At 32.8% G+C, this 13,569-nt stretch overlaps 1 protein-coding gene across 1 annotated transcript; it reads left to right on the top strand.

The window, feature by feature from the left end:
• Positions 1 to 7,227: 7,227 nt before the first annotated feature.
• On the top strand, positions 7,228 to 10,690 carry LOC132059320 (uncharacterized). Its single transcript, XM_059451906.1, has 5 exons — positions 7,228 to 8,814; positions 8,898 to 8,988; positions 9,083 to 9,292; positions 9,388 to 9,561; positions 9,680 to 10,690. The coding sequence occupies exons 1-5, from the start codon at positions 7,948 to 7,950 to the stop codon at positions 10,207 to 10,209; spliced, it is 1,872 nt and encodes a 623-aa protein (XP_059307889.1). The 5' UTR covers positions 7,228 to 7,947; the 3' UTR covers positions 10,210 to 10,690.
• The last annotated feature ends 2,879 nt before the right edge of the window (positions 10,691 to 13,569 follow it).

Here is a 13,569-nt window from a genome sequence, read left to right as displayed (position 1 = left end):
AAATATTGTGTTGTTGTGTGAGAATATGTTGTAAAGTGAGGTTAGTGTTGTGAAAGAGATAGTTGAGAGTGAGTCTCCAACTAATTCACTACAAAAAAAAGAGTAATTTTTTTTTTATGTTGAAGGAAGGTGTTCTTTTGGTGGAGCATTGAACTCTTCAACTAATCGATCGCTTGAGTCACACGACGTCTGACGTCGTCGTATCCTGGAGGGGACAAGTCAGAGTTATACTGTTGGACCGGTAAAGATTATACCGCAGTGGGCTTGAATCTCCTTAAAGAAAGCGAGATATCCGCGCCTCATCCTGAAGAATTTATTTACTTTGTCATTCATTTTTCATTTTATTTTTCAACTGTAATTTATTATAATTTGTGGTATATATTCACAACAATTTTAAGGAGACTTAATGTTTGTTACAGTTTGAAAAAATCGCGGATATCAAGATTGGAGATGTCAACATCATTCCGCTTCGATGTTGCTGGATCTCTTTAAGAGATGGAAGGGTAAAGTATTTTTTTTTTCTCTACTTGCTCAACTCAAGCGGAGGAAAGGTAAAAAATCTTTTACCGTATATTTTTATGAACAAAGTGATACTAATTTTTCAAAAGTATAAATTGTTATTTAAATTCTCAAAATAGTGGGGGCTAAAGAAGTGAGAAAAATACTTATCATGAAAAGTGATTTTTGCATCTTTGAGAATGTTTTAATAAGTGTGGCAAGTGCATGTAATAATATTGAAAAATTCACATGGTATTTTCGCCTCAATGTTTGATCATTTGTTGATCTTTGGCTCTAACATTGGTGTTGTCAAATTAATTTGATAAAACGTGTAGCAGCCATTTTGACGTAAGAAATTTGAATGAGGCAAATATCATTCTTGGAATGAAAAATATAAAAAACATGTGGATAAACTTTTCTCATCAGTCACATTATGTTGAGAAAATTATGAACATTTAAATATTACAAGTAATTATATTAGACTGCTGTCATTAAAACTGCCTATTCTTCCATTTCATTCCCACGTTCCAAAGGCATATCGTGGCCTTAAATTACCTTTAAAACACAGCAGTTAGTGGTAAGAATATGACCACTATTTCTCTAGTGAAACTCTTGTAACTCCTAATAATTATTCTCCCATATTCTTATCAATTTAATACACCACTAATCCACTCTTTTCATCCAATTATTCTAAGGATGAATTCCTCATCTATAAATAGTTATTCATCCATACTTTGTGGTGTAGAAAAAATATGAAAGAAATATTGTGTTGTTGTGTGAGAATATATTGTAAAGTGAGGTTAGTGTAGTGAAAGAGAGAGTGGAGAGTGAGTCTCCGTCTAATTCAGTACAAAAAAAGAGTAATTTTTTTCATGTTGAAGGAAGGTGTTCTTTTGGTGGAGCTTTGGGTATTCTTCAACTAGTCCGGAGTTGTTTGAGTCACACGACGTTGACTGCTATTGTATCCTGGCGAGGACAAGTCAGAGTTATACTGTTGGACCGGTGAAGATTATAACGTAGTGGGCTTAAATCTCCTTAAAAAGAGCGAGATATTTGCGCCTCAACCTGAAGACTTTATTTACTTTGTTCTTCATTTTTCATTTTATTTTTCAACTGTAATTTATTATAATTTGTGATATATATTCACCAACACATTATGATAAAAAAGCATATGAAATCGACAATATAAAACACATGAGATTTTTAGAAACTATGTTATTTTATTTAAATTTTAACTGTTTATTTATCCCATTTCCTCCATAAAACTTCATAGTCTACCTACACCCAGATAAAAGTGTTTTACTAATTAAGTACAGCAATATTTTATTTATTAGTTACCCATTTGGGCATTATCTTAACACACCAAATTTGCCCTGTCAACTCCAATTTTTATATTCGAGTCCGTACAAATTAAGATCATGTCGAATCCATTTATCAACACTCGTGGAATGCATAATGCTATAATCCTGATTATATTAATTAATTATGAATTGTAACCAGCCACAGCCAGTCCGTTGTGTACATTTATTCTAGGTCATTTTAATTAAGATAAGCACCATGTGCTTTACAGACTGTTCTTTATCGATGTTCTAAAAGTTAGATAAGCACTAAAATTGCAAATAATAAAAATGCTATCCTCTAAACTAATCTACCTTTACATGGAAATAATATCTTGTATCGAGTTTTGAAGTTATTAGACGACTAGCTCTCCTAGTCTTGAAAAAAAATAAAAAGTAACTCCATATATTTTTTTTTAATGGTTTGTTGGTGATGGTTTTGAACTTAATAGCAAAAAGTGTTAATGATGTGAGGCCTTTTAGGAAAACCGTGCGGGCTTGGCCCAAAGCGGATAATATCAAATCACGTTAAGAGTATTTTTGGACCGTTAAGCCCAACAACCTGTATAAGACCCATGGTTTTGACGCAGTATGAAGATTTAAGCGCAGTGTGGCGTGGGGCCCGGCTTAGTGCCTTTGCCTGTCTATGGGCTGGTTTACCATATTTACCCATAACTTTGAAGACGCATACACAGTCTCTAGGCTTCGGTGACCATAAATACTTTGACGATGTGGGTGGCACAAAGACACGTTGAATCTCTGACCCGTGATGAGTCGTGTGGAACTTAGTTCGAGGGGGAGATTGTTGGGTGTGCGAACAAAGTACCACGAAATAAAAGAAAAAGTGAGCCTACTTATAAGGTGTTGATACTCTTAACGATGTGAAGCTTTTTGGAAAAACCGAGAAGTGGGCTTAGCCCAAAGCGACGATATCACATCATGTTAATTGTATCTTTGGACCGTTTTAGGCCAATAATCGGTATCAAAGCCAATGGTTTGGCGGGGACGAGTATGAAGATGGCGAGTGCGGCGTGGGCCCAAATTAGTGCCTTTGCCCGCCTATGGCGAGCTTGGTTTACGACCTTTACCCGTAGCTTTAACACACGCATTCACCCCCTTTGGGCTTCAGTAAATACTCTGACAATGTGGATGACACACAGACATGTTGAATCTCTGACCCGTGGTATGATAATGAGCAACGTGGAACTTAGTTCGACGTGGACCTAATTTTCATATATATATATATAATCAAAAAATTGTTTTCTTAGTCATGAATCGTTTTAAGATTGACTTTTTCAGTATTATTATTCAAGTAATTTCAAAATTTTGAACTTTATTTTCGAAAGAGAATTAATAACTACTACTCCCTCTATTTCGTCTTAACTGCCGTTTTAGCTCTTTTCAGTTTCATTAACAAAACAATAAATATAAAGTATAATTTAGTAAATTACCCCTATTTAATAAAAGTAAATTGCCTGGAAACGAAAATAAGTAGAGGCAAAAATGAATAAAATAAAATAAAAAAGGGGAGAATATCATAGTTATCATGAATACAACAACAACAACCCAGTGTATCCTGCAAGTAGGGCGTGGGAAGGGTAGGATGTACCTCGACCTTTGTATGGTAGAGAGGATGATTCCACAATTATCATGGATAGAATTGGAAAAATGCTTATTTGTTGTCGATGTTCACAGTGGATAATTGTAATAATAATAATAAATATATCAAGTATATAGATTTTAATCAATTAAAAATGATTAAGTGATATATTTTATTAATAATTAATTTCAAATAGTAACCTAACGTAAATATTAGGTGCCTATAAATATTTATGGACGGCAAAAAGTATGTGAAACGTCGGAAGCTTCGAAAACGATTGGACAGTGGGAGGCCAATAGTATATAGTGTGCCATTTGGCTGGATGGACACAAAATCCTTTTCAATTATCCGTGTTACTATTGTAAAATAACTAAAAGATTTGTGTCTAAAAAACTCGTTAAATACTTATCATCCATTTGTATACCCCTGCTTTCACAAAAATTTGGATATCTGATAATAATAATAATTATCAATTAGTGAAACACCAAATTTGATGCATATCTAAACATTTTCTCATAGGTCTAGAAATTTCTCATGTCATTTTCCACTTTCTATCAAAATAGAGTAAAGAAAAAACTGTAGAATAACTTCTAATCTTTATCCACATTATTAATAGTGTGTAAGGAACCACGACGACTTATAACTAGTGAGCAGTGAAGACTCTTCATATACTAATAATATCGATATGGATTCAATTTTTACTGCACACTACCTCTTCCCCATCCCTATCACTTTATTTAATAGAAAAAAAATTGAGATAAAAATATATTAAGGTGGTTAATTCGTTACCTTGTGAAAGTTTTAAGAGCTTCTATGTTTTCTGTATTTTGCCTATAATTGCATGAAGGAATATATATAGCCAAATGTATATAGACTGGATCAAAATTGGCTCAAGGGCCTTTACCTCTTTGGATTATCCATTTATACAGTACAACAACAACAACAACACTTATCCATTTATACAGTGTATACCAAAAATAAAAAGACAACAAGAAAACAATAATCAAGTAGTACAAGTACGAACTTGCGCTTATGTTTCTTTCTTAGAAATTTTTATCCGAATTACAGTTTTGGATTATTTTATAAAGCAGCTTCTTTTTTTTCCTCCTAAATATTTTTTGTTGCATTTTAGGAGGTTACTTTGAAAATGGAGATTTAGAATGTAATTTTTGTGCATTGCATCAAACAATTTAAAAAGTTTTCAACAAAAATGTTAGAACAAAAGAAAGAAAAAAGAAAACTCCACTTGTTTAAGGTATAATTTTAGAAAATATTCAGGCTGAATTGTCTTGCTTCCATTTGTGTGTAGCTTAATCATATGCGCCAACATAGAAATTCCAATTGAAGAATCCAAAGTTTTTTTTTTTTATTGTTTATTTTATTAAAGGGAATCAATAATTGGACAATAATGTTCATCGTGCCACACTAAAGTACAATCACTTAGGCATATTGCACAACATTCTTGTTGCAAAAGAAAAAATGGTTGAACCTATCCCAAGCAAAGAACATCTTTACTGAAGGTGCATGGTATAAGCTGAGATATCCCAGCACTAATTTTTTGTACCATGTTTGGTAGAAGGTATAAATTTATCTGAGATAAATTTATACCTTATATCAAAAAAAGTATAAAATGCATCCCAACTTAAAAGATGAGATATCCCTTCTTATCCCAATAATCCCAAGAGATGAGATAAATTAGTCCCGGAATTATAATCCCGGGATAATTTTGCCAACCTACTAAACGACCAAACATCTGGATTTATGCTTTCATTTGGGATATGGGCCCCAACTTTTCTCCTAATTATTCCAAAAATCAAGCATTTTTAATTAATACTCGTACTAAACAAAAAAGGGAAAAATTAAATGTAAAAATTGAGCTTTAATAGTTTGACAATTAAAATAGTAACGAAATTATAATCATAATCTTCGATACTGTCGTAAGAAATGGAAAATAACACTTTTGTTCCTCAAGCATATTGTGATATATGACTAAATATATTTAACCTTTACTTAATTAAGATGTTACTTAATTAAGATGTGTGTTATGAAGGAAATATGTTATATTTGGACTATTTTTAGAAGTACATTGCCCTTAAATATGAAGTCACATTACAAGTTTAACGTAACACATGGTAATTAAACGATGGAACATTTAATAATTATGAAAATATTGCGTGCACATTTCATTTAATTGATGATCAAAAGTGTTTATTCAGATATTATAAGAACAAAAAGTAGAATTTACCAATAACTGAGGGACCAAAAATGCTACTCCAGTCCATGATACGTGCCATTTTAGCCATTCTATTTTTGGTCCAAACTAAGTGTCCATTTATGTAATCAAAAAAATATTAATTATTGTCTTTCAAATTTACCCTTATTTGGATAAGTTAGTCTCTATGTAATGAAGAAATTTCAGTATTAAATAAATATTATTTAATTAAGGATAAGTTAATATTTTCTTAAGCAGTACCAAAGACCAAAGCACAATTATTATGAACCCGAAGGAGTATAATTCTTTACTCCCTCGGTCTCAAATTATTTATCGTGGTTATTAAAAATAGTTATTTCACATTATTTGTCGTTTCAGAAGTTCAAGGCACAATTAATTTTTTTTTCTCATTTTATCCTTAGTGCAATTTTGTCAATAATGGAGATGCCACATAAATAGCGTAAATATTTAATGGAGAGAGATTATAACTTATACATAAATAACAATAAAGTGACTCAAATACCCTCATAATTAATATTTTTAAGGAACGTGTAAACCAAAAAATAACAAATAATTTGAGACGGAGGGAATAATAAAATACTACTGTAATTAACTTCTAAAATATATATATATATAAAAAAAATGCTCATATATATATAGTGGTAGAGTGGTAGTTGTAGGGATAGAAAGAAAGAACCATAATATAACGTTAGACAATTTTAAACTTTTAAAATAAGTTGTAAAAATCAAAGGAAAAAAAAAGGGGGAGAAAAAGGACAAAAAGAATCTTCTAAATATGCTAGTGGTGAATTTCTTAGAGTGTAAAATCCGATGCTTTCGTTCTCTCCTATTGTATAAATTCCTGCATTTGTCTTTGAAATGAGTGAAGAAAAGTGGGTAACTGAGCAATCGCTTTCTCTCTTAATACACAACAACACACCTACACTAAACTAGTAGACACAGAGAGACATCGTTTTTCATTTATTCAAAACTAACACAGCCTGTATGTTACCTGTCTCTCTACTATGTTAGTAATGTTGAACAACTTTCTTGGTTTTGTAGCTTAATTTAATTCCAAAAATTTTGTCATTTTTTTGGTTAGCTCAGTTTTGAGGTAAAATGATTTTTTTTTTTTTTTTTTTTTTTGGGATTTGTTAGAAATTTGATCAGCTATTCTGAGTTGTTTTTTTGTTGAATTGGGTTTTGCTTAAAATGTAAAATTTGATGAAATTCGGGATAAATTTATTTATTTGGAAAATGGGTTCGTTTCTGGTTAGCTAGTTTTGAAGAAAAATGAAAAAAAAAAAAATTACTGAAGACTTGATCAGTAATTTTGGGTTGTTTTTGAGTTCTTTGAAATGGGGTTTGCTTGAAATGTAAAATTTGATGAAATTCGGGCTAAATTATTTTTGTTGGGTAAAAGGATTTGTTTTTATTGATTATCTGAAATGGGTTTTTGTTTTAAACTGCTAAATTTGATCAGGAATTCTTGTTTTTTCTCTTTAGTGAATATTGGGTTTGGCTTTTTTTTTTTGTAGTACTAGTTTTTATTGTTTCTGTCTATTATTGGTACTGTGTATGAGCTATCTAAAATGTTTTTTTTTTTTTTTTTCAGTTTACAGCTCAAAGCTGATTCTTGAAATTCGTGTAAAACATTGAAGGAGCAGCAACTATATTCTGTACAACGCCGCTCGTGGACTTAAAGATTTAGTCGGCTATATATAATTGTGAGATTTGGTGGTTATTGATTGGTGAAATTATATATAAACCATTTTCACCTTTCCTTAATCCGCCATTTTCTCATTTATGTACATTGGTTTTACCTTTGTAACAAACTTTACTTGGTTCTATACAGTGAACTTTCAAGTACAAGAAATTGTTTTTGAGTTTGTTATATTATATGGTTTAGTAGAGTGTCCATAATCATCGGCAGGTCGGTGAAACTTGTTGGGAATTTTCAGTTGCCTTGAGAGGTACTTAAGGTACAAAAAAACAAGTCCAATAGTGTTATTATTGGTGTTTTGTTTGATACCTGTTTGTGTATTATTTAGTGAGTATAAGGAAACTTCTTGTTTGACAAAAACTAGTTGTCATTCTGGTTTTTGTATGGGGTTGGTGATTGGCACCATTGTATGCAGACATAAGTGTGTTAATTTTTTAATACACTTCATTAAGTGGAATTTGCATACTTAGGATTGATTAAGGTTTTAATTATATAGTGAGTGAAACTCGGGATTTGGACTAAGGTATTTATATATGTGGTGAGAGGGTAACTTGGGATTTGATGTGGAGTTCTGATAATGAAACAAATGCAAGATATAGAAGAAGTGTTCTTTGATTCTGCTGACTATCTGTTGTCAGAAGAACCGGGGTATGATTTATGGTTGAAGGAGCCAGATAGTGTGAAGAATCGACGAGAGAATTTCTTGCACGAAATGGGATTTGTTGAGTTTTGCTCTATGGCTAGTGCAGCCAGTGATGAATCTGATTCAATGGGACTGAACAGGATTGCGGAAAGCAGTGGAGCAGTATCTAGTTCTGCTTCAGAAGAAGAGTTTATGTGTAATGAAAGGGAATCGAGTGGTAGTGCAAATTCATTGACCGATGAATTAGATCAGACTTGGTTTGATGATCTAGTTGAAGTTTCAAGTGATGGAGAACATACTTGTTCTGAGGCCACTTCTGACACTAGTCACGGTAAGGATAGTAACTTGAAAAACCAGAAAGTGAAGAAATGGTGGAAACAATTTAGCCTAAAGATGAAGAAAAGTCAAACTACTGATGTATCTAAGACTGAAAAGCAGAAGGTAAGTCCAATGGAAGTGCAACTGAACAAGAAAAAAATTAATGAGTTCAGTGCTGTTTATTGTGGACAAGAGATCAGTGCACACAGTGGCCTAATTTGGACAATGAAGTTTAGCCCTGATGGGAAATATCTGGCAAGTGCTGGTGAAGATGGGGTCATTCGAGTTTGGCTGGTCACACTTGATTCGTCATGTGAATCACCTAAATTCAATTTCAGCAGTCATCACATCAAAGGCAAGAAAAAGTCTTGTTACACCCCTGTTATTCTTCCTGAGAAGGCATTCAAAATCGATGAGTCACCGCTGCATGAGTTTCATGGCCATACTGCTGGTGTATTGGACCTTGCTTGGTCCTCATCTAACGTGAGTACTCAACTTTTAACTGCATTTTGCGTAACTTATTTACTCACGCATGTTCTGATTCAAATCGTCCAACTTAAATGCAGTGTCTTCTATCATCATCCAAAGATAAAACTGTTCGTCTATGGGAAGTTGGTTTGGATGGATGTCAAGGAGTTTTCCATCACAAAAACTACGGTACATATCTGAAGCTTTTATTTTGTACAACTGTTTGTTACTGTTTCATTGATAGCTAAGAAGTTTAATTTGAGTTTCATTTGAATGTAAGCAGTGACATGCATCCAGTTCAATCCTGCTAATGAGAACATCTTCATCAGTGGTTCCATAGATGGAAAAGTTCGTATTTGGGGAGTCCCAGAAAAGCGAGTTCTGGATTGGGTGGATGTGCATGACATTGTGACTGCCGTAGCTTATCAGCCAAATGCCAAAGGCTTTGTAGTTGGTTGCATCTCTGGTACTTGCCGCTTCTATGAATTAAACGGTGTGTAGTTTTTCGCACTTTCAGAAATCCTGTTCATTCATTATGAAACTTGGTAGTGAGAAAGTAGCTAAATCTTCTTTTTTCTTATCATGCAGAAAGTGTACTTTCCCTCAACACACAGGTAAATCTTCATAGTAGGAAGAAATCCTCCGGCAGCAGAATCACAGGCATTCAGTTTTTCGAAAATGACTCCCGAAGAGTTATGATAACATCAGAGGATTCCAAAATCCATATTCTTGACGGGGTCGAGATTGTGCATAAATATAAAGGTATTGGATTGTTTTGATTCATAAATCCTTAAGAAAAGGCCTGTGAATGATCATTCGTTTCATTTTAGATCGAGTCTCATTTCCAAATGCATGTTTGCTCTTATCTTGGATATAACAGGTCGATCGAAATCAGGAAGCCGCGCATCTGCTACATTTAGCTCAACTGGAAAACACATAATATCAGTTGGGGAGGACTCGCGCGTTTATCTCTGGGACAATGCTGATATAAGCATCCGAGCATCCAAACAAACAAAATCTATACGATCCTGTGAGCATTTCCTCTCCGAAGGCATTTCTGTTGCAATACCGTGGTCAGGGCAGGAAGCAACAGCAATGGATTCAGAAAATATTGGTTTTTGCAACTTTGACTCAACAAGGACTCAGGATTCAAGACGATTTTCTGTAGGAAATTGGTTTTCTATGGATGTCACATCTAGGGGCTCCGTGACATGGCCAGAAGAAATGCTTCTCCCACACGAAAATGATGAACACTTTTGTACTTATAATGATGATCATCTTCATCAGCAGCATAAGAAGAACCTTAACTACAGAGCATTATCCCCAGCATGGGGCCTTGTCATTGTGACAGCTGGTTGGGATGGAAAGATTCGGACATTCCACAACTATGGATTGCCTGTCCGGGTTTAAGACTATTCATAAACTCAAGGATCTTTTAGTTGTTGAGGCATCATCGTTGATGGCATTTTCCACAACCCGGACATGTTTGAATGGATGGAATTGCCCCATCTTAGGAGCTATGTTGCTTTGATTTTCCAAAAATGTCGCCACACCTGTGTTGGATCCTCGAGAAATGTATAATATTTGGAGGGTCCGACACGGGTGTGGCTGCACTTTTGAATAATCCGAGCAGCATAGCTTAGGAGAGTTCGTCTGCAGATAGAAACTGCGATGGACATGAATTCAATGAATCTTTACAAGAGTAATATTTTGTTTCCTTGTGAAGTTGTATAGTTGATTTTTCTTTCCCTGTAGTATTCTTCCTCTTCTGTTCTTTAGCTAGGACATGATATCAGATTAATTTTTTGACTGATCATATATTGAAATTTGTATCTGATAGTATAAAAGATAGAATTTTTTTAACTGAAGATGATTCAAAAAAGATTTCGTGTTATGTTTTATACTTTGTTAAAAAGTTTCTTTAATTCAATAGACTTTCATCTTTGACTTGGTTGAAGCTATAAAAAAATTTGTCTGATATATCATACATATGCTAATGGGAATCAATATTTGTGTCAGCAAGGCTGTAGATGCTCTTTGAAGAACTGCTGGTGCATTTTATTCTAGTATAGTATGCCTTCTAATTTAAGAGAGTGTCAAAGTGAAGGTTTAAAGAATAAAAAAGAAGGGGGATAATTCTAATGTCATGTTAATCATATTCTTTCATTCGAATTGGTGCTATTATCTTTTAGAACAATAGAAAAGCACATTATAAAATGTATTATAGTATATTTATAGCAGCGTACGTATTTAAAATTTTAAATTCGGCAAGGGATGCAAACTCTTTATCCTTTTGTTTTTAAAAAAATAAAATAAAAATTAAATCCTTGCAATTGGAAACTCTCTACTTTTCATCTCCTATATAGAAATAGAGATGGATAGAAGAATTGTTTGCTTAAAATTGTTTCAAATTGGTTTTAATGATTTATCCAACAAAAGATAATGACAAAGAGTTGTAAGAAACATCTTATCTGTCACATAAAAATTGTGTATATATACTTAAAAATGTGGCACTAATCACCTTGTTAAAATATTAATAATTTCTTCAAAAAGTGGCTAAAAGTGGGCAGCCCAGTACACTAAGCTCCCGCTATGCGCGGGATCGGGAAAAGGGTCAGATTACAAGGATCTATTTTACGCAGTTTTACCTTACATTTCTGCAAGAGGCCTCCATAGTTTGAATCCGCGACCCACATGTCACATGACAACAACTTTATCAGTTACGCCAAGGCTCCCATTCAAAAAGAAAAAAAAAAGTGGTTAAAAGTGGTGAGCTAAAAAATTTAAAGTATTTCACTGTCACAATATGCCTTAAATGAAGTAGTAAGTACTAATCTCTATCCTGAGGATGGATAACATAAAAGGAGGATGTGAAATTGCAAACATTAAATTACAACTGCAATTCCTGGTCAGTGAACACACTTTAGTTGTAAATAATGACCCTTTTTTTCCTAATATTAATTTTATAATTCTTTTCCTTAATTGTCTATAATTGCCTGAAAAAATGTATTTAAATCAAACACTTGGCATCATCCAATTGCATGAAACCTCGACCAATACAAACCACTGAAAAGAGATGAGTTATGGATTTAGAAAATCTTTTTGTTCTTTCTATTCAAAATAAGTGTTAGACCAATCTCCACTAGAATAGAGTCAAAAGATACTTGTACATTATATGGATAGTAGTTAAAGGAGAAAGAATATCAATAAAGTTTGAAATGACTATGGAACATATTTTTAAGAGAATGAAATTCTCTCCCGTTTGGCCATAGATTTTGATTCCAAAATTTGAGATAATATTTGGAAATTATTTACATAATTTTTTTTATATCAAACTACTCTATAATTTTAACTTCAATCTTGAAAGAAATAATTTGAAGTTATAAAAGTAGTTTTTAGAAGTTTTTACTCACGAAACTTCAACTTTCAAATAACCTTTTTTTCTATTTCGATTCAAATACTCTTTCTTTTTCAGATCTCAACCAAATCACATCCAACGCCTATTTTCTTACACAAAAGTTGTTAGAAGAAAATAATCACACGTTTTATCGAAATTTTACACTACACATCAGTTGACAAACCTCAAAATAAAAAATAACTCTATTCTTTATTTCTTACAAATTTTAGTCAGTTTAATCACTATATAATTCGTATGTACATTAATACATTCATTATAAATTCGTTATATACCTAGTATACACCGGTGACGATTATAATTTATTACGGCTAAATGAGTAAAAAAAAAAAAAGAAGTTAATCGGATGGCTGAAATATTAAGATCTCTATTTTATCATTGCTAACATACTTTTGCCTTTTAAATTCAATCATGCTTTTTAAATCTATAAATAAATCAAAAGTCGGGTTTTTCAACTCATTTACAATGTCGGGTTTTTCGGCCAAAATTCCAAAACCTTTTGCATGCCCTTTTGAGAAGCTATATATGCTTGGGTACTAAAATATCCGAAAAAAATTAATGAAACATAAAATAAAATTATCATAACAGATTACCCATGGGAACCAAGGGACTCCTGTTTTCGGTTTTGAAATAGAAATTGCTTTGGCATATATGAACAATTATTGGCAAATTTGGTGTCCAAAACTTATTAAACCATTCCTTTCAATGAAATAACTGTTAAGACGGAAAAGGGTTAAAATACTAAATAAATACTTATTATAAAATGATTTTATAAAATGTCGGGTTGCTCTCTTTTCAAACCTCAATAGTGGGAGAGCTAGTCGGGGTAGGACTTAGGTTTGGTCAATCCGAACCCCTTACAATGTAGCCAAAAATTCCTTTTTGCATGCCCTTTTGAGAAGCTATGTATGCTTGGGAAATCCAAGAAACAAGATAACAGATTTGGGAAAAATTAGAAATTGCTTTGGCATATATGAACAATTATTGGCAAATTTGGTGTCCAAAAATGACACTTCCTTTCAATATACTTTAAACGGAAAAGGGTTAAAAATACTCCTCACTTATTAGAAATGACTTAAAAATGCTCTCTTTTCACCTCAGGGGGAGCTAGGTAGGACTTAGGGGTCAATATTTGAAAAATTCTCCAATGTTAAAATTATTTTTAAGTATATATAATAAACCCCGTCATGAAAATGCTGGTTTCGCCACTATTCCACTATTGCATCAAATTTTAATTGAAAGTATTTAATGTAAATATTTTATCATTTATTCTAATGCTCAACCGGAATAAATCATAAGTCCATTGTTTTAATAAAGTTACTGACAAGTCTAAGAGTGCATACATTAAATAATAA

Source organism: Lycium ferocissimum, chromosome 6, assembly GCF_029784015.1.
Source record: "Lycium ferocissimum isolate CSIRO_LF1 chromosome 6, AGI_CSIRO_Lferr_CH_V1, whole genome shotgun sequence".
NCBI lineage: Eukaryota > Viridiplantae > Streptophyta > Magnoliopsida > Solanales > Solanaceae > Lycium > Lycium ferocissimum.
Note: the sequence above shows the minus strand (reverse complement) of the source record. Positions and strands in the feature narration are given on the sequence as shown.